General features: G+C 37.2%; 1 protein-coding gene across 1 annotated transcript; it reads right to left on the bottom strand.

Moving 5' to 3' along the window:
- Positions 1–16,368: 16,368 nt before the first annotated feature.
- On the bottom strand, positions 16,369–21,306 carry LOC139117981 (resistin-like). The gene is made up of 4 exons (XM_070681242.1): positions 21,197–21,306; positions 17,783–17,862; positions 17,115–17,186; positions 16,369–16,707 (listed from the first exon to the last, which is right to left on the bottom strand). The coding sequence occupies exons 2-4, from the start codon at positions 17,847–17,849 to the stop codon at positions 16,538–16,540; spliced, it is 309 nt and encodes a 102-aa protein (XP_070537343.1). The 5' UTR covers positions 17,850–17,862; positions 21,197–21,306; the 3' UTR covers positions 16,369–16,537.
- Positions 21,307–22,288: the final 982 nt, after the last annotated feature.

The raw sequence follows: 22,288 nt of genomic DNA on the forward strand, positions 1-22,288 counted from the left end.
GACATTTATTTCGGGTTCGCGGTCACCACTAAATGTTAATGTCCATTTCTGATAACGGGTATGGTCTCTGTCGTCACTTTAATGTGTTATTCCTGCCGTGTTCAATATCAGACACTCAGAACAGGAACAACGCTGGTAATATTGCGTCTTTAGTCTTGAAAGCCAGTAAAATTCGTAACTGATGACATGTCAAAGCATGGAGCAAGTTATCAGCATTGGAAGTGTATAAACTAGACTTGGTTCACAGTCCCTCTGTGGATAGAGGGACTGTGCTTGGTTCAAGTCGGTGAATTTCATTCTCGCGAGCCAGAGCAATAATTTCCGCTCCGCTGACCTACGCAAAAATCAAGAGATAGCGCTGAGCTGTTGCCGTAAAGAGGCGCGTGGTTTACGACGATGGTGAATTTTTAAAAAGTAAAATCATTTATATTAGTTTCTCTTGTGTCTCTCTTATTTCGTACAAACCTATTCGGAATTTGGCAGCTCAGGCCAGGTTTTCCCAGCCATTGAATGCATAACCTTTGAGTCTGCGCAGTGTAGTGAGTTAGTTTCTGCCTGTCCGGGTGAAACTCCCCTGTATAGCGTTCACACCACTCATCCGTTCAGTCCACTCACGCACACGTTTCACATGAAAGCAAAATACAAGTCATTTCGTTCACTCCAGTCAACATTCACAAATCACAGACTTGGACCAATTCTATGTATAATCTTTAACACACTGGCAAGTTTATATTGAATGGCAATATGAATTTTTACCGCTGATAATGTGTACGGTAGTGCATGGAGGTAGCAGCCATGGATAGTGTAACGCCCCTCCCTGTAGAGATTTTATCTCGAAGCGTCTCTCACGTGGCCAAGGCGTGTGAAGTTCATTGACTCAGATCGTACGAGAAGCGGTTAGGAGATAGTGTGATAGTTTAATTAATTATTGGTTAAGATTTCAATGAGAACAATCGAGAACGGGATATTCCATGGTGTGATCTTATTTATCTTAAGATTGTCAGCCATCGCCATGCTTCGTCAATCGTTTTGACAAGTTAAAAAGGTGGGAGAGTGTAATGCCCCTCCCTATAGAGATTGTATCTTGAAGCGTCCCTCACGTGGCCAAGGCGTGTGAAGGTCATTGACTCAGAACCTACCAGAAGCAGATAAGAGATAGTCCCTCTATGCACTGTGGTTAAGAATTCAATGAGAACAATCGAGAATGGGATATTCCATGGTGTGATCTTATTTAATCTTAAGAAACTATCAAAGACTGGCGGGAAAATTACCACGTGATAAATTTTGTAATTATGTAAGTCTTGAGATGTAATTAACTTTGTAGAGAACTTGGACTAGACGACTTCAGATCAGAGCTGAGACGGTGAACGATACGGTCGCCATCTTGTAATAAAGTATACGGTTGTGTTACAATCTACATCTTGGTGTGTCAGCTTCAGTTACTGAAAGCATTACGATCCAGACTGGTACCTCAACTCGTAATTCCCCTAACTACGAGTGCGACAATAGTAAGAATGAAACATGACGGAGCAATGATACCGACTTCAGAGAAACAGCGTGATTTTTTTTTCATCGCAACAGCATGCGAGAGTGAGTTGTAGAAATGTTACAACCTTGTAGGCTTGTTTGGTCCTCAAAACTAACAACAATATAACGTTGACTATTCTCTACGCACCTGACGTCATTTCGTGATTGTTTATTGGAGGTCCACATATCTTTCTCTCACGACTTTGACTGACATGTATACCGGTACGTTGGTTGATAATGTTTCTGTGCTGTACTGTGTTTGACCTGTACAATAACTGTGTAACATGACTTTTTGAATATACGACTTTTAGATTACAGATGGATGTGATTGCTATTAATTTGAATTCAAAACATTCAAATATCTGAAACTCGATATAACAAGCTACACCGCACCCGGTGGTTCTTTCTCAGAAAACATGTGACGTTTTACTTAATGCCCCTTTGGGCTTGGACTTTCGCCGTCTCGCTCCTAAACGTCAAAGATCGTTCAGTCACGTGAATCTGTAAATTCATCAATTATTATACTCATCTACCGAATGCAACACAAGGGTCGCAGTCACGGGTCCAAGGACGTCCAGGAAGAGACGCCAGCGACGTGTATATGTTGTGTGGATTTTTATTGGTTTTTAGAACATATAAAATATATCAGTTCATCTGACATTGTACCATATACCGTCGTACATCGAATCGACAGGTATATAAACTTCGAGGTTCTACGTTTTTCACTTTAAAGTTGCTTATTCAAAAACACAAAGACATCGCGACTGAGTCCAACAGCGGCGCAAGAAATTGTATTTTCTAGTTTCTGAATCGAATCCCACGTCAAGTGGTCAAGAAGTACTAGCCTAGTCCTGCATGTGAAGGCGAGGCTGTGCCCCGATGAGATTGCATAAATCATGAATGTATAGTTAATTTTCTCCCGACAGAAATCAGACATGTAGGCTAAACAATAGTTATTAATATATCTGAAAAGCGTTCTTAAAAATTGACATAAAAAGATGAAATGTCAAAAAAGTTCTGTTTTATTCAACAGAACTGATTTGCTATAGTCTAGACACACATGCTTGTCTTGAAATCCGTTTCTCTTTCACACAGAGACACTTCTCCTTGTCTGTGCTCACACATAGTAGATCGACCTGGTTTGGCGCTGCCGTACTTACAAATACAATATTTCTCCGCCGCTTCGAAAAACATCTCGCCAGCTATCAACTTTGGGGCATGGGCTACGTATTTGTAATGTTAAAGGAACTAATGACAGTAGGTTGGGATATTATTTCGGTCAAATAAGAATATAATATTGAAGATAAAAATACTTTTTATCAAAGCATGTGTCAAATATCTAATTACAGTCGGCCGTCCGGAGACGTTAGACTCTATGATTTCATCAACAGGGAACGAAAATATTTCGATTTATTGACTAACATAACGAGAATGAACGTTTTATTTTTCTGAAAAGTAAACTCGTCTTTCCCTGACATCTCCGTTCCGTGAGTGAATACTCGGTCCTCAGTCAGTATGAAGGTTAAGCCACAGCCGTATTACTCACTCAGGCCATGGAATTAGTAAGCGCTCTTACTAATTCCATGCTCAAGCGGACACTTGCTTGTTTTGCCAAATATCTCGTCAACTTTGCGGTTTATTGCATGGAAACGTCTGTACACGATCGCAAGGAACCCGCCACAGTAATTTAGGATACTATATCGATCAAATTAACACGAAATATTGAAAATGAAAACACTTTTATCGATTGACTCAAAGAGCAAGAACGAGTCAGTTAATCTGTAAATAGACGGACGGGACAGGCAAGTCTGTATATAATTGACTCCCCCTCCCCCTAGCCTGCTCCTCGTAGATAAAGTCGGACCTGTCCCTTAATTACTCTGGCGAATCACAAATATATGGTGCATTGTGTAATATTTTGTCCAACAAGATTGACAGAAATTGCATTTTGCCATAATTGAACATAATAGTAACTTCTAAGCAAATTCTTTCTGTGAATATTTGAGCACTTAGGGGGTCGTAAACAGTAAAGCGCCACCATGATGACTATGCTGTATTTTAGCCTTTTCACGAAGTGTGACCCCCCCCCCTTTCATCGTTATCATCTTCACGTTATTCAGTCTCAGTCCCTTGAGTTTCCTGAGACTCCTTTTTCAGATGTCAATATGAATGAGTCTCAGGATTTGTTTACTTTTCAGTCTCAGTCTCCAAGAAAAAAATCTCAAAGTCAGTTTATTTGGTCAGGAGTGAAAACATCAAAGTCGTTTGATGTTCTCAGTGAAATTTCTGATCACGACAATGAGTCTGTTTCGTCTGAAATTTCTGACTTATCAGAATTTCAGGAAAAGCTGCAAATCAAGCCGTCTAATTTGCTTGAGTTTCTAGAAGACATTAAAGGATCTAAAAATATGATAGAAAAATGTAAAGATTACTGCTCAGATTTTTAAGTTCTCATAAAGTCATTTATTAACTTGCGCAGGTCAGATCTTGTCACTAGTCAACAAAGAGTTCGTATCCATAAACTTGTGGCAAAGTTACAACATGTTAGACAATGTAAAAGCTTGGCTATTAGTAAACATGGGAAGTAAAATCGTTCTTGTATTTACTTGTCTAGTGATGGCAAGTATTTCAGTCATTTCTTGGAACGTAAATGGGTGTCATGATTATTTAAAATGGTACAACATTTTGTCTTCATTGAAGTCCAATCATTACGCTGATTTTTATTTTCTACAAGAAACTCATTCTACAGTGGCTAATCAGGCACAGTGGCAAATCGTTTGGCGTGCGCACAGGCGCTTGGCACATTGCTGTGATAATAATCGTATTTAATATGTACAATGTCTATATACGACTTCAATAAAAGAATCACCGTAGGCTACGTGATATTAGTGTAAGCCTATAGGCCTACATTTTGACTTGAATTATACCGAGTGGCTATGGCTGCCTGGCTCGGGCCCGGCGAACGCACTGCATAATCATCAACGTGCAGAATGTCTACACGGATTGATTATTTAATGAAGAATAATGATACGTCATATTACAGTACATGTCGGCTAGCTTAACCGAGCGGCTGTAGAGCTCTCCAGGGCTTGGGCCCGTTGTCAACTGCTGCACAGACATGAACGAAAGGTCTGAAAGCTTTTCACAGTCCAATTTCATAAATCAGCGAAATTCACGAACTCTGAGTGTTTCCGGTGACAAAAACTGGTCAACGGTCAGATGGTTGCATAAACAATCGATCGACCGGCCTCTTTTGGCTAAAATCATACCTTACCCTATGCTACAGGCGAGAAATCGCCCTGAAATAGGCTGGGTATACCAACCCAGCGCCGGCCATTTTGAATACACTGCATGCAATGCACTAGACTCTGTCATTGGCTGGTCCCCGCCTCAGTGACAAGAACAAAGAGGCAGGTAACGGGAAACGTGCTGCGTCTAGTAAAGTCACGTGAGACGCAGTGATCAGCGAAGACTCTCTCACAGCCCTTTTTTTTGAAAAAGATAAATTTATTTCCACATAGTCACAAATAAAACAAATCTACATAACTGTGAATGCATTAAAATTACAATGCGTCTTGTCTGAAGACAAAAAAAACAAATAATCAGCTGTTTAATTGCAAAGATCATCATATGAATGCATTCAGGATGCATTCTTCTCCTTCAAGTCTTACAAGGCTTGAAAACTTGTGATAAAATCCTCAGTTTTGTTCTTCATCTTATAAGTGAAATATAGTGTATTCATCCATGAGGAGAGATAACATTTCAATTGCATGACATAGGATTGAAGGGAAACTTTAATCCCATCAAGAGTAACCGAATTTCGAATATTCCAAACTGTATGTTTTACAAAGGAAGTAATACAGTAAATAATGTCAGATGTTGCATTATTATCATTTTCGATTCCTGCAATTGCTAATCTTTTGATATTGATATTATTATCAAAGTTGTGTTTTCTGACAAAGAAACAAATACATTTCTGCCAGATTTCTTTAACATATTTACACTCAAATAAGATGTGTTCCAGTGTTTCTTCTTGGCCACAAATATGGCATTTCCCATCACTTAAATTGAAAGTTTTGGCCAAGCTTCCTGTGACTAGGCCTCGATGGAAAATCTTCCAATTTAAACAATTCCTGTTGAATTAAGACAGTTGAATAAATTAGCTTTGTAGCTATCAGTGAGACTTAGATTCTCAGCCCATTTTTGACCAATCTGACCTTTGACTGCATGCCATTTCTTATCAACTAATTTCCAATAAAGTGACTTGGTTTTGACATCACTTTTTGTCACAGCCCCCCTTTTTTTTTGAAAAAGATAAATTTATTTCCACATAGTCACAAATAAAACAAATCTACATAACTGTGAATGCATTAAAATTACAATGCGTCTTGGCTGAAGACAAAAAAAAACAAATAATTAGCTGTTTAATTGCAAAGATCATCATATGAATGCATTCAGGATGCATTCTTCTCCTTCAAGTCTTACAAGGCTTGAAAACTTTGTGATAAAATCCTCAGTTTTGTTCATCATCTTATAAGTGAAATACAATGTATTCATCCATGAGGAGAGATAACATTTCAATTGCATGACATAGGATTGAAGGGAAACTTTAATCCCATCAAGAGTAACCGAATTTCGAATATTCCAAACTGTATATTTTACAAAGGAAGTAATACAGTAAATAATGTCAGATGTTGCATTATTATCATTTTCGATTCCTGCAATTGCTAATCTTTTGATGTTGATATTATTATCAAAGTTGTGTTTTCTGACAAAGAAACAAATACATTTCTGCCAGATTTCTTTAACATATTTACACTCAAATAAGATGTGTTCCAGTGTTTCTTCTTGGCCACAAATATGACATTTCCCGTCACTTAAATTGAAAGTTTTGACCAAGCTTCCTGTGACTAGGCCTCGATGGAAAATCTTCCAATGTAAATCATTTACTGAATTGCTGACAATTCCTGTTGAATTAAGACGGTTGAATAAAGTAGCTTTGTAGCTGTCAGTGAGACTTAGATTCTCAGCCCATTTTTGACCAATCTGACCTTTGACTGCATGCCATTTCTTATCAACTAATTTCCAATAAAGTGACTTGGTTTTGACATCACTTTTGTCAGACCATAATTCTCTAAGTCTAAAATATCATTTTTTTCTTCATTTTGGATGTTTGAAGAGATGATTTGTTTCCAGGAATCTGGAATAGCATTGAGGAGTGTTTCATACTCTGTCTTGATTCCTCTTGCACATGTCTAATTGTACCTCCTCTAATTTCTGCAATTATTTCCCATGGTTGAAGCCAGTCATTTCTGTCATCATTCCAGATGTCCCTAAGCCTTAAAATTCCACCCTTTGACCATTTTTCATAAAAGAGGACACTTCCTTCATTCTTAATATTGTCATTATACCACAGAACTTCTCTAAGAAGATTCTGTTTTGATGTTGGTAGATTCACTCTTGTAAGTCTAAGTGACTTCCAGGTATTTAACATATCCCCATACACCATTGGGGTTCGTTTGTTGTTGACTTTGAAATTGAGATGGAGGTAGTGATAATCACTATTCAGTTTATTGTCATAATTCGCTATGAAATATTTTGATAAGCTGGCCCATTTAGGGGTCCCTTTATCTGGATTTTTCTCAAATAATTTCATAAGCCACTTTAATTGGAGTGCATTAATTTTTTCTTCAATGTCGACAACTTTTTTGCCACAGTCATCATATCTTTGAATGAAAATGCCCCTTTTTATAACTTCTCGTTTGCCTCTCCAAATAAAATTCCATAATTTACTATTTGCTTCATTAATAATTTCCTTAGGTACGTGATCAAATGATGCCAGGTACCATAATTTTGATGCAGCCAGCATATCAGCTACAATTGCCCTGCCTTTAAAAGACAGATTTCTAGTATTCCAGAACTTAAGACAATTCGTAAATTTTTCCATCACTGTTTTCCAGTTTTCTCTAGATGTGTTAAATACTGTTTCCAAACCCAGCTCCCAAGATCTGCAAAACCTTGTTTGAAAAATCGATCCCTTCCACTGAATCAGTGCGGTTTTTAAAACTCCCAGCCCATAAACCTTTGGATTTCTTCTTGTTCAGCTTTGCACCTGTTGCTTTTTCATATTTGTTGAACATTTTCAACGACTGAGTAATGCTTTTCAAATTTCTCAAATAAAGAGTCGTATCATCTGCAAAACTCTTAATTTTTTCCTCTTGTTTGTCTGGTAGTATGAATCCTGATATGCTGTCATCTTTACGAATATTTTCAGCTAGCACTTCTGCTGCCATAATAAACAGTAACGGTGATAAGGGGCACCCTTGTCTCACACCCTTATGAAGATGAATATTGCGAGAAAGAAAGCCATTACACTTAATTTTGCATGTAGTTATTATAAAGAATTTTTATCCACTTGATAAAGTCAGTGCCAAAGTTGAATTTGTCAAGGACTTGAAAAAGGAAATCTCTGTTTAACCTGTCAAAAGCTTTTGTTTGGTCAAGACTTATGACAATAAGAGGTTTATCAGTAAAATTAGCGTATTCAATAATATCTCTAGTAAAGACAATATTATCACCTATCTCCCGCCCGGGGAGTATCCACACTGATCTGGGCTACATATTTTGCCAATTACCTTCCGCACCCTATTAGCAATTACTTTTGCAAGAATCTTATAGTCTACATTGAGGAGACTTATTGGTCTCCAATTGCTTAAGTCTGCCCGATCTCCCTTTTTATAGAGCAAAGAAACTAAACCAAGTTTCTGGCTGTTCGTCAATTCCCCTGAATTAAAGCAAGCGTTAAATGTTTCAATTAGGTCAGACCCTAAAATATGCCAGAAGCATTTATAGAATTCCACTGAAAGGCCATCAGAACCTGGTGACTTATTGTTGGCCACTGACTTTAAAGCGTTGAGAGCTTCTTCCTGTGTAATTTGACCTTCACAACTCTGTTTATCTTGATTACTTAAGGTTCCAAGACAAGAAATTTGACCTTTTTAATCTAACAATTCTCTAACAGTTAATAAGCTCAAAACCCCCATAAAGTATACATTTTCTGAAAGCCTAGATATACAGAAACATTTTGATAACCACAGTGTCACCATTGTTTACATAACTATCACGTGACAAGGTAATTTGCATAACCTTTCAAAAATCGGTTTTCCCTATGTTTTGTCTCAATACCTCAAAATATCTTACTCAAACTTGCTGGAATGCAAGCTGTCACAATGCTCTTCCAAAGTGTGTCTCAGATTTTTATATCTTGCTTAGTTTTTTTGGAGCACAATTTTAAAGAAATCAACTATGGTAAAATTCACTGCCCTGGAAGTTTTTCCGGCATAAAAACTGTTTAAGAAGGTTTAAAAAAATTCTGAGACACGCTTTTAAAGACCCATAGGACAGCTTGCACTCACATAAATTTCAGCCGCATATCTTAAAGCATTGAAACAAAACATAGGGAAAACCGATTTTTGAAAGGTTATGCAAATTACCTGTCACGTGATAGTTATGTAAACAGTGGTGACACTATGGTAACCAAAATGTTCCCCTATATCTAAGCTTTCCGAAAATATACAATTTACAGGGGTTCTGAGCTTATTAAACACTACAGAATTGTTAGTTTAAAATGGTCAATTTCTTGTCTTGGAACCTTAAAGCAATGTTGGTTTTATCTATTAATTCCCTGTGTAGTAGGGTGTCAACATTTTCTTGTTTGTAAAGATCTTCATAAAATTCTGCTTGTATGTCTAATATAGAATCAATATCAGTCACTATTTTGCCGCTCTTGTCTCTAACCTCCTTGAATAGTTTTTCTTTACCTCTCTGTTTTTCTAGATTGAGGAAATATTTTGAAGACTTTTCTCCTTGGTCAACCCATTGGGCCCTTGATCGAATTTGCTGTCCTTGTATTTGATGTAATTCATATGATTTTAACTGGTTTTTAACCTCTTCAATATCACTTGCGGATTGATCTGATGTCATCATACTGTGCAGCCTTTTTTCCACCAGATTACGATGTTTCTTATTACTTCTTTTTTTCTGTAAACTATACTTAATGGCCAATTCTCAATTTTGTCACAGCCCCTTCGTTCGCTACGCAGTTATGCGCCCTCAACGGTATTTCTAACAATTGGTCGCTTATCACAGACTACTAATACACCAATGTTAAAGTTGTACGACACTAACCATATTTGCTGCCGAAAGCGTCTGATCGTCTTCAATTGTCAATACCTTGCAAAATTTGAAGTGTTTATATAGATATATCAAAGGGAATATAACATGATGTGAGCAACTTGACAGAACAATTGCCTACACAGCAGAATCTGGGAGTATCGGGATTGTCTTTTCATTTGAACGGCGCCGCCAGAAACTCAGGTCTGCGCAATAGTTTTGTTTTCACTAAGTGACTTTGCAGCATGGAGCTAGGGTCAAGTCGATCTTTAACCCACCATTGCAGCAAAGATGACAGAAACATCGTGTACGTCGACCCGACACGTTCTCGATGCTGTAAGAACCACACGCCATAAAACAGCTGCAGCCTGACACTGCGTAGCCTAGCATAGAGATAAACAGCAATAGCAACTAATTAGCTTGGCTAAAACGATAGAAGTCATATCGGTAATATTACAAAAGTACACTTTTTGTATGTGCTGGATACATTATGCAGAATTCTAGTGCATGGTCAATAATATGATCTGAAGTATTGGAATAGGGGGTCATCCTGTTTTCTACAGTTGGAATTGGGGGTGATCAGCCACTTTTTGACATCGGCAAAAAATTCAGGGGTACCTAAGAAATTGTAGTTTTGATAGTGAAACAGATGCCATGACTATGCACGCAGTAGTTTTGACCCAGGGTCTATGTAGTCGCTTCGGGAAAAGTGATGTCGTGCCGGATTATCCAGAAGCCGTGACGAAAAACCAAACGTTTTGACTAAAATTCCGCCGTTGGTGGCGCTAACAACATGGCAGCTGACAAGTCAGATGCTGGCGACGGTAAGAATTTTATGCCATATCTTTATTAGCTTGGTGTTGAAGATTGTTTAAAGTATCCCATACAGTGTAGAATATGTTAGAAAATGTACCAGGAAAGTTTCTGTGTTCAATTTTGAATAATGGCCGAGAATTCAGTGTTCCCGTGTCAGTTCACTCACTGAGTGGTAAACCTCCTATACCTTACATGCATTACAGTACTGCATGAATATACCGGTATGTAGTTCAATGGAGGTACGATGCGGACGATTTTTGGAACATGTTACTTGATCTTGCTTCCAAATTTCATGATCTTGGGCTACTTTTCGAATAATAATGATGATGACATGTAGAACTGAAGAGAAAGGAATTTCATGTCAAGAGTCCGAGTAAAACCCACTTCTCCTCTGCTAATTTCCCTTGAACTCAGTGTAAGCTTACATTGCATTCGCACTTTATACATTCACTTTTTCCAACAATCGTTACCATCGCAGGTGAATCAATAATCACTGACCAATTTATCACTTTTGATTTTATTATCTTTTTCTCCTATCGTTAATTGTGTCAATTTTTTACAGTGTAACAAATAAGTTGAGCAAATTTGTGTTAATCGTTGACAATATTTTGATGTTTTGCCTCTGAAATTTCCATTCTCCAATATGCAGCACTACTTGTACACGACCCAAAATTCTAAGGATTGTTTTCAGTTGTATAATAAGATTACTTTTGTTTTTTGCCTGTCATGTTACATCAGATGCCATGAAATTATTTGCTGACATCGAAGGTGTTGCTGTGAGGATCCCCGTGCACTCTTCAGAGGTAGACCCAGTGTGGAATCTCGAGATTTTTCAGATGAGGCAGTTGCTGGAATAGTGAAAACACGAATTTGGCAGAAAGAGTTGAGGGGGAAGACAAGAGAGTATCTATTGGTATGCATGTTCCCAGGTGTAAACTTAGTTAAGTATACTCACTCCGGTTTGCCAAGTCGAACCAAATGTGAGCCAACAGAGCCAAGTGTCATTGGCGATATGTTTATTGGAACTGATTGACAAGGTATTTCAGATATATTCAAAAGTCCAGTATAAAGAACATTTAAGAAACAATGATATCTTAACATGTACATTTTATTAAGCTGTTTCAATGATAATAATGATGTACAAATCTTAGCCAACCTGACAGTAACTGTCTTTTCCATTCCTTATAAATTGCTGTATACATGTTTCATTTGAACTTGAAGAACAGAATATTGACTTGTATTGTATGTCAATGACATTGTGAAGTTGATTGAAAATGACTTGATTTAAAATTATCATCATGGTTAATAAACAATATTTTACAGTGTGATATTTCAAGAGAGTACTGTAGGGATCTCAAATTCACACTATCCTGTTTTTTCTTTTCATATTGATTCGAGTAGTTGTAGTTTTAGAAAGAAAGGTATTTATTCAAATGCAGGTTTTATTTTTTAAGAAGTCTATTTTGGTTGCAAATATGACAGTCTCTATTTCTTTTGACTGTTCAAAAGTTACAGTAGCTTTAATTCTCTTTATTGAGTAAAACATCTTAAACTTTTTGCTATAGTTATGCATGGATGTTTACATGCCCAATATTTGGTGTTTTAAAGTTCCAGTAACATTTCATACACTTTCTTTGTTCTTCTCTGAAAAGCATGTGGAACACCTACTAGCACTATCCATCTTTTCAACTCGGTATGTACTCTGTATAGACTGTATTGTTGTTGTTGAAAGTTGAATTCTAGTCTGGGCTAGAATGCAAGCAAAAACCCAGTAGAGTTTACACATATTGACACTTTGTTGACAAGCCAGATTATATCAGACGGTGTCAACATGTGCTTTTGGGAGTTAATCAAGAAAGTGTATTTGACACTGAAACAAAATAGTTAAAATCATAAAAAAGTGCAGAACTGCTGACTCAAGAGTACATATACATATATGTGTGAAAATCATTGTCACTTGTAACCTTTGAATACAAGATTGCCTCAAAGCTCCTTCATAACATAGCACAATGACCAGTGAGAAGATTAGCCTTCTTCCTGTTGCAATGTTTACTTACGGAAAACTCTACCTCATATGTCTTCTGTTATGTAAAGTTTATACGAGACATATTGATGTTTACGCTTCCAGTAAATATTTATTGTTGTTTGTTCAAAGTGAAAATATTTTTTGGGTTATTGATTTATTTTTATGATTACACATAAAATGTATGTAAAATATATACTAAATTATTACATTGTTAAAAAAACTATACAGTTTAACTGTGTCCATTTTTCTTTGTACACACTGAAACACAGACAAGGTCACTAGATACATATGGAATGATGAGGGGAATGTCCAACAATCACATAATTTGAAATTATACATATCCTAGACGATGCTTTCTGATCTTGTCACTTGTTATACACTTCTCAAAAAGGTAACAATGACACCAGGCAGTATGGTCTTGCTGGGGTTGTCAAAATTGCATACTCTATCTTGTCACTTTTGCCATGTCTTATGATGGCATTAAGTTGTCCTTCATTGACTCTATGGAATACCCTGACACCAGTGACTCCCCTGGCTGGCTCATGAAGATTTGTCAATCCTTGCAACTTTCGTCGAGCTGTACATTTTCTGATACGCGTATCAAATGGATGATCCTAAATGAATTGAAAAGATTACATAATAAGTAATTAGCAATAACTAATTCAGCCCTGATGTTATTTCAAGTTTGGTTCAATTTCTTTAACTGACAATGTGGATATAAGGAGTTTACACAAAATAATAATAATTATTATGAATCAGAAGGTCTGTTGCACGGTCAGTAAATTTGCCAAAGTTTCATAGCTTTATCTGCCGCTTATCAAAGATGTGACAATACATTGATGCACACTTGGGCAAAACATGCAGAAATTTGTGTTCTCAGAACCACATGCAACCCAATGTCTTAGCTATATGCAGCCATTGCATATGATTCATATTTATAGAGCCTGCCCAGGTCAAATGAAAAGTTGACAATTTTACTAACGGTGTATCAGTATTCATGAAATCAGTAAGAATACTTTCTTTGCTGCTGCCAGACCTGACCACATGCATAATTAAACACATGAACTTTGAACTCCCCTTAATTTTCGGGTAAAGGGGGAAAATCCTGTTAATGCAATACTGGATGAAACACTGAATACTCTAAAAACAGGCTATCCGAAGTGGTACAGATATTGATAAAATGACTTTGGATAAACTGAAGTGCCCTGTATTCTTCTCTCATGTGTATGAATGGCCTAGCTAGCGCCTGCCCTGTGAACCTACACTGCACTGACTATGATGCGGGAACACTGAATTCTCAGAAATTATTCAAAATTGAACACAGAAACTTTCCTGGTACACTTTCTAACATCTTCTACACTGTATGAGCTACTTTAAACGATCTTCAAAACCAAGCAAGAGCGAGTAACATGTTCCAAAAATCGTCCGCATCGTACCTCCATTGAACTACATGTACTCAATACTGTAATGCATGTAACTGTGAGGTATAGGAGGTTTACCACTCAGTGAGTGAACTGACACGGGAACACTGAATTCTCGGCCATTATTCAAAATTGAACACAGAAACTTTCCTGGTACATTTTCTAACATATTGTACACTGTATGGGATACTTTAAACAATCTTCAACACCAAGCTAATAAAGATATGGCATAAAATTCTTACCGTCGCCAGCATATGACTTGTCAGCTGCCATGTTGTTGGCGCCACCAACGGCGGAATTTTAGTCAAAACGTTTGGTTTTTCGTCACGGCTTCTAGATTATCCGGCACGACATCACTTTTCCCGAAGCGACTACATAGACCCTGGGTCAAAACTACTGCGTGCATAGTCATGGCATCTGTTTCAATATCAAAACTACAATTTCTTAGGTACCCCTGAAATTATCAACCCCTCCCAAGGCAGAAGAACTGACCAGTCCCTTTGCCGTTCAGCAAACCATACAAGGTAAGGGTTGACTTACCAGACGGGCATGTCGCGTAGTTTGGAGAGGCAATTCCATCAATTCCTTTGCAAACTCGCCCCTGTAAAATGGCGAAAGGTCAAAACAATAGCCCACACATTTTCCACATGCACTGTGATCAATTTCGAAATACGACATTTTTACCTGGTTGTCAACGACCGTGAGCTTCAAGCAAATGTGATCAGAATACTGTTGTTATCTAGAAAGTGTAATAATAAGCATTGTTTTAATATGCAAATCAACACGTGGTGAATCAAGAACGTGACGTACACCATTTACGTGATCTACGAATTGGCTAATCAGAATGGAGAAATCCTCTTTTTTAATCAGTGTTTTTTACAGTTTAGGTCGTTTCGAGTTGTCGAACAATGTACACAACATTTTTTTTCAAATTTCCTAGACCTTAAGTCTGAAACAGTTTTCAAAGAGAGAGGGAGGCATTACTTCATATACAAATGTTATTGCATCAATCTAGTGGCACCGTGCCGCTTGATTGAGTAATACACAGCGATGTGTGTCATATCACGTTTATGACCAATTGTTGTTTGATTGCCCTCAAAGTCAGTACGGACGCCACTTAAGCTAACTAAGAGTCCGTCCTCGGTACTGAAAATAAAATGGTAGGTCCAAAAATATATTAGCAAATTTGGTGCTGATACGTTCAATACGTTAAAACTCATCGAGTCTATGGTTTGCGATGGAGTGTAAACAAAGCAAACTCAGTTGGATCATGAGTACAGAATGAGGCTATTGGAATTCAATGAAAGGAAATCTCAAAGAAAACTAGAGATTGAACAAATGAAATTGAGAGACAGAGAGAATGAAACAAAGATCGATGTAATAAAAGCTGAGAATTTTCCAATTACAAAGACAGATTTTTGTCACTCTTGTTTGCTTTGCACTTTTTTGGTTTTGTCTGTGTCCTTGATATATTTAATGTGTTTAATTGTATATTTTCTTGTTATATTTAATTTTGTTTACAAGTCATTTCCATGTTGAATTTGTTTTGATGTGTCTCCGGCGACCTGCATTAAAAGTGGTTTATGGTCGAGACCTTGCAATTGGTCATTTGTGCCTTTGAGCAGGGTATTTTAATTTTATTGCGTACTTCATCTAGTAACTAGGCTTTCACCTGATTGATGATAAATTGAGAGATCAAATTGTTTTCACCGCCTTGCTGCAATGTTGAGTTGAATTTAACTTGATAATCTCCTCAGCAGTGGTTAATCAATTTGCATCGATATCATGCCTTCAAGGTCGCTTGTTCACGAAACAAATAGTTTCCACTTACAAGCTACTCCAAGCACAACCAATAGGTAGTACTGTACCAGTAGACGGATGCTTTGTCATTTCAGTCTTTTGATATTGTCACTGATGCTTATGTCCGTGATGTCACAGGATGGACGCACATAAGGTGAATAAATATTCAAATGTAGAAGAAGAACGTCTTAAGAAACAAGGGTGCCCACTGGCTGGACGGACTTACGTCATACTTGTTTACTGCTATCAATTAATGAGTCGGTGACTTTGGAAAATGTGTCATTACGCCCAAGCCAATCTTTCGTATTGTTCGCCCCAAGTTTTTTCTCGATTTGAAAGCTTTCTTCTCAATCAAAGCAGCAAATCCTTTACTCTTGAGATTCATGTTGGCCAGATCGGAAATTGAAGTACATTGTTCATCTGACATTTTCACGGCAGTCACCCGGGAATTTGATGGTTGGTGGGGGGGGGGGTCAAAGAATGAATCATTTTAATGCTGATTTTTACCATGCCTAATTGAAATAATAACAGTACCATGATTGAGTTGCAGAACCAAATATATCATTTTATTGATGGACAAATCATCTTCCGACAAGAATTGCTCTATTCAGTTTACTTATTATTGATTTCTAGGCAACCTAGCGACCAAATCAAGTAAACATTTTCAGTTATTGTTTGTTCCCTTTCTTTTCTTTTCAAGTCCATTACCGTCAATGAAGCCAAATTTGAGAAAGACGTTGTCTTGAAGAACTCAACTATATTCACTGTTTTTACTTCAGCAGTATGTTGGTATATCGACTTTACAGCATCGAGCTAAGGTCCAGTCAATTGGATTTCCACCAGGGCAGCCAGTATGACAGAAACAGCGTGTACGTCCATCCCCCACCTCTTGAATGCTGTAGGAACCACAAGCCATGCCACAGCTGCAGCCAGTGACGGTGTAGCCTAAGAGGGAAAGAGAAAACTAAGCCATTGACGACATAAACCTTGATAATTGCATCAATTAACATTAAAGTACCTATCTATCTATCTATCTATCTATCTATCTATCTATCTATCTATCTATCTATTTATCTGTCTGTCTGTTTTTCCGTCCGTCTGTCTGTCTATGTGGCGTGTCTGTCAAATTTATTTATGTATTTATTTATTTAGTCCATCATCCAACGGGTACTAGCCCATTTACAGGATGAGGTACCCATAACCCACCACCCCAATGGAGCACTGAGGAGTAAAGTGCCTTGCTCCGTTACCCTAACCACTGGTCCACGGTGCCTCTCAAATTGTCTTCGTAAAACGTATTTGAACGTGTCACAAATTGCACACACTATTACTGTAGGTATCAGTTGACTCACCTGTTGGACATGTGGCGTAATTGGTGGCTGAAGGCCCATCAGAGTTTTTGTTGATGCATTCCAAGCCTGCTCCTAAGAGATTATTAAAATAATGTCACAGAATGGTTTCATCTCAGTAACATGACAGCCTAGATCTAGAATACTAAGGCGTGAAACAATTCTCTCGAGTCAACTGTTTTTTTCTTACTTGGGTAACATGCATTTTTAGCTAAGTGATCTATAAACAACAGAATATGGGCAATTTTATTTCAATTTTTCGAAGATTTTGTATTTTTGAGAAAGCAATTGAAGTGCACATTCTTTCTAGTAATCATTTTCTATTGTGTGGATATTTTATGCAAAAGACAAGACTGAAATTAGTGTTTTAAAATCGTCTACGATTCCAACCATTAACTTACAATGCTACCTCAATATACGTTTTCATATGCGAGTGGTAGATGGAGGTTTTAACAATTAAGTGTAATTTCTGGTAAACCACTGCCCTTCAACTAGCTTAAAGGTTTTTTTTCAAAATAGATGTGCTACGTCAGATTCGATATCTCTGAATATAAAAATTCGATCCTGGGATATGTGTTTCTATTTGCTTTTATGGGCAAAGAACTTCTTTTCGTGGTTGTCTCTCTTTCCTCGTTAGTGTAACTGTTTTCAAAAAGAAGAAGCAAGCATACCAAATATTGCTGGAACAGCCGATAGAACAACAACCACAACGACGCATGGCAGAACACTGTTTCTCATTGTGATGCGTGATCTATGAAAATGCAAAAAGATGGTTGGTGTAATTGACAAAAATACTACCAAATAACTGACCAAATATAAATACATGCACTGATTTATTAAATATTACAGTTGTATGTTCTACTTTCTGCGTTAACATTCAAACAAAATTAAAACTGTGCAACTGGCAAAATGTATTGTTGACTGTAATCAGTTATGCAACCACCCGACGGGACTCTATAACCTGTATTACATAATACTAATGACGTATGCGTATCTGGCAATTTAGCCTGTTGTGCGTTTGTCTACTTGTTCTAATGTGAAGCCATTTTGTGTTTAAAGTGTGACTGCATTTCAATGTTGCATATGCTAGTGAGGCCCCTTGAACGGGCGATAAATATTGCTTTCCCTTCAGTTCCCTATCTCAAAGGGAGCGTTAAGTTATTATTGCCGGGGGTGGGCCGGCAAATTCTTTCTGTGCATCAGTCAAAATAAGTGAACCCCCTCGTATGGCAAAAAAATTTCCTCCTCATTTAAGATTACAAAAATTTCATGCCCTTCCCCCACATTGCTTGAATAAAGATGCATTCACTTACATCTCTGGAAGGGGGCGGGCAATAGAATCCAAGAACAAATTCTAATTTTTTTTTCAAATGCCCTCTAACAAACTCACAATGCGTTCAAATACTCCTTCTGACTTGCAATAATTTTGAATTCCCCCTCATACAGAAATTACAGGTGGGTCACAATTTTGCGCAAGCATTTTTGAAAGGTCACACACATGCCTTTTAGTTAAGGTTCCAAGACAAGAAATTTGACCTTTTTATCTAACAATTCTCTAACGGTTAATAAGCTCAGAACCCCTGTAAAGTATACATTTTCTGAAAGCCTAGATATACGGGAACATTTTGGTAACCACAGTGTCACCATTGTTTACATAACTATCACGTGACACGGTAATTGCATAACCTTTCAAAAAAAACAGTTTTCCCTATGTTTTGTCTCAATGCTTCAAAATATCTGACTCAAACTTGCTGGAATGCAAGCTGTCGCAATGCTCTTCCAAAGTGTGTCTCAGATTTTTTATATCTTGCTTAGTTTTTTGGAGCACAATTTTAAAGAAATCAACTACGCTTAAATTCACTACTCTGGAAGTTTTTCTGGCATAAAAACTATTGTAGAAGGTTTAAAAAAATTCTGAGACACACTTTTGAAGACCCTTAGGACAGCTTGCACTCACATAAATTTCAGCCGCATATCTCAAAGCATTGAAACAAAACATAGGGAAAATCGATTTTTGAAAGGTTATGCAAATTACCTGTCACGTGATAGTTATGTAAACAATGGTGACACTATAGTAACCAAACTGTTCCCCTATATCTAGGCTTTCCGAAAATATACAATTTACGGGGGTTCTGAGCTTCTTAAACACTAGAGAATTGTTGGTTTAAAATGGTCAATTTCTTGTCTTGGAACCTTAAGGTTTGGAGAATTTCACCGAAAATAAGCACTGTCCACACACATTGAGTATATTAGAAAACTATTAAGAATTTTTTTATAATTCTAAACTTACTAAATCTGTGCTTTCATAAGTATTTGACAATGGATTCAAATATACTTGATTTAAATGGGGTGTTTGAAAGTTCATATGTGGACAACAATTATGGTATTTGAATCCACGTAAAAGTTTTAAACACGATTGGAACTAATTTGGGATAATTGGATAATCATTTTTTTCAAATTTCTCAAAAGTGTTAGGTACAATATAGCTGAATGTTGCAATAATGCAAATTACTCATAAAAACGAATGTGTAATGTAAAAAGAAAAGCAGATGAGATTACATTTGTAGATTAAATCGACATTACTTTGCCATCCAATTATCCCAAATTAGTTCCAATCGTGTTTTTAGTTCACTTCTCAATGTACTCTACAGGTAAACTGTTAAATAATTTCCTTGACCAAACTTTCTATAACTCTCATATCTAAGTAATAGGAATCGTTCACTTCCCTGACGGAGCTCTATTTACAAGCAGACAAGCCTGTATAGAGTTACCAAGGCAAGATGTTCATCTGACAGATAATTATATTTTTATTCTGATTTACAGTTAAATGACTTCAGAGAATGAAATCATGCAGCGAATAATTTTTATTTCCCAGAATATTTTACAGCACTGAAACTGCTTTTTGACGGGATGGATACTTATGAAAATCAAGTTGCCTCCCCTCTTTGCTGTTTGAAAAATACATGACATCCTCCCTTCGCAGGTTTCTAATTTCAGGTTACTCCCTGGATTTTGCTGGCCCTACCCCGCCGGTAATAAAAACTCTCCCTAACACTTGCCAGGCGTAGCTGGTGGATTTTGTCCGATCTGATACAAAACATATATGCTGAAAGGTTCATGTACATGTCATCATTCAAATATTCCAAACTCTTAACACTTTGATTAAGGTCTTTTCCAGCCAGCTATCTTGCCGCATAGTATAAGCTGTACACGATAGCTTGCATTGACACTTGTAATGTCAATTTCGTTTCTTCCAGCATAAACAGGACAAAAATTAGTAGGAGTGTTTTCCATGTAAGCCTACGGGAATACTACGCTTCTAAATATATCTGCTTCAGTCTTTATAATGTAAGGGGAATAGCTTAGCAGTTAAAAGATGGAATAACGGTTTCTAAGATATCGGTTGTTACTGTGTCCTAGTTCTGTAGTATACCTGATCACGTGATTATTTCATAAATTTCAATAAACTTCCCGTCACTGTATAATGTCCTTTTACCTTTAAATACCTTTCCTCACAACTGTTATCTCTTTTACTACAACTATATATCACTTACAATCGTATTAGCTACACCTATTCTACTTCTGCAGGGTTGGAACATGGGAAAGGGGAAAAATTGACTAAATTTACGGAAAATTAGAAAAGACGAAAAGAAGCGAGGCAAAGGTATTTTTGTAAGCGTTTATCACAAGTCGCAAGAAGACATCACACATCGAAGCGAAGCTATGTAAAATGAAACTTAATCAATGACAACGCCCTGCAAATTATAAAATCTATTCCCGCTTTAGAAATAAGATTAAAACCCCCGTTTTCAGTCTAATATCCACGGTTTGCAAAAAAAGACAACCCGCAAAATTCTGCGCAATGCGCGTTAGCTTAGCTAACCATGCTGACGATAAAGTTAGCTGCTCTTGTTTAAGCAATTTCCGCCCAACATATGGGAAAGGTGCATCTACTGCAGCTGGGCTGATTACGATAAAACAAGTTTTATCATAATGAAAACTACAAAATATTCACTGTGTTCCTTGATTCCAATGACAACGACTGAATTAGATATCTACCATACATATTTAAAGAAAGTACGTACCTTTATCTGCTTAGAGGAACAAAAGGACGTGCTCTATGAAGTATTGCGTAGTATTGTAGAGCTGTTGTACTCACAGATCTCAACCAATTCTCGTTTTATGCCTTTGTGATGGCGTGGGCATTTAAAATACGATGAAATTGTCCGCCAATAAAACTTATCATGTCGCTAAACAGCAAGACGTCATAATTTGACTAACAATAACCCCAGGTTAGCAGCCAATGTGCAATTGATCCGTGTATAACTACGCCATATCGGACTATTAAGATTTACCTGATAACAACAAGCGAAGTCATTGGTTTAACTATTTATAGTTTTAGCTCATTCTCCGGGGTTTTTTGCTAAAGTGTTACCTGTATTTTACATCCATCTATCTCTTTATCGATCTGAACTTTTTCAAACATTTTCAAATACACGATTACATGTTTTGTTCGATAATGAGTAATCATCAACATAAATTGTACACAATCATCACAATGAATTGTAAACAGATAACAAGATACAAGGATCGCATGAACCGGGCGATTTTAAGTGTAGGGAAGCCTATCTTTAATGTCTTTGAGTTGTATATCCTTCTGTCATTGAACCATCGTCTATGCACACGCTCATTTATGTTTATTTCGTAATTTCACCCTCAATAGTCTTACTGTCAGAGTTCTGACAAAAACCTAAAAAACCAGCCCGCAACCCCCCTCTCCCTCTAAGCATTCATACACGACACTGTAAGCATACCGCTACTTATCCATCAGGGGAAATGAGACCGTTAAATTCAAAGCAAATAAAAACTAATTTACTAGGCTATTATCTCTGACTTGTCTTGATGTCTCCGCTGGCTTGGGAAATCCCACAGAGGAGCTTTTTTGGAAATTTCCGTTTTTCGTTTTCAAAATATGTTGGAATAGAAATGAGAGAGATATGATGGATCACAATTTTATGTTGGACTGATATTTGGGACTGGACAAAAATTATAGGAAGGCCGGTGTTTTTGGCGGTGGTTGCTATTTTTTCGGGCAAGCATTTTTGAAGGTTCATAAAATTTCACGCATGCCTTTTGAGCAGGGTCACCCTCGTTTGCGCAACTATTAGAAGCCAAGA

This window comes from Ptychodera flava, chromosome 18 (genome assembly GCF_041260155.1).
Source record: "Ptychodera flava strain L36383 chromosome 18, AS_Pfla_20210202, whole genome shotgun sequence".
Classification (NCBI taxonomy): domain Eukaryota; kingdom Metazoa; phylum Hemichordata; class Enteropneusta; family Ptychoderidae; genus Ptychodera; species Ptychodera flava.

What these genes read in the sequence shown, in the direction of transcription:
- LOC139117981 (XM_070681242.1), bottom strand. Translation starts at nt 17,849, where the DNA reads ATGAGAAACAGTGTTCTGCCATGCGTCGTTGTGGTTGTTGTTCTATCG. An exon ending in GGCTGTTCCAGCAATATTTG is followed by an intron (nt 17,187 to 17,782) that starts GTATGCTTGCTT and finishes ATAATCTCTTAG; the next exon opens with GAGCAGGCTTGGAATGCATC. An exon ending in TTACGCCACATGTCCAACAG is followed by an intron (nt 16,708 to 17,114) that starts GTGAGTCAACTG and finishes TTTCCCTCTTAG; the next exon opens with GCTACACCGTCACTGGCTGC.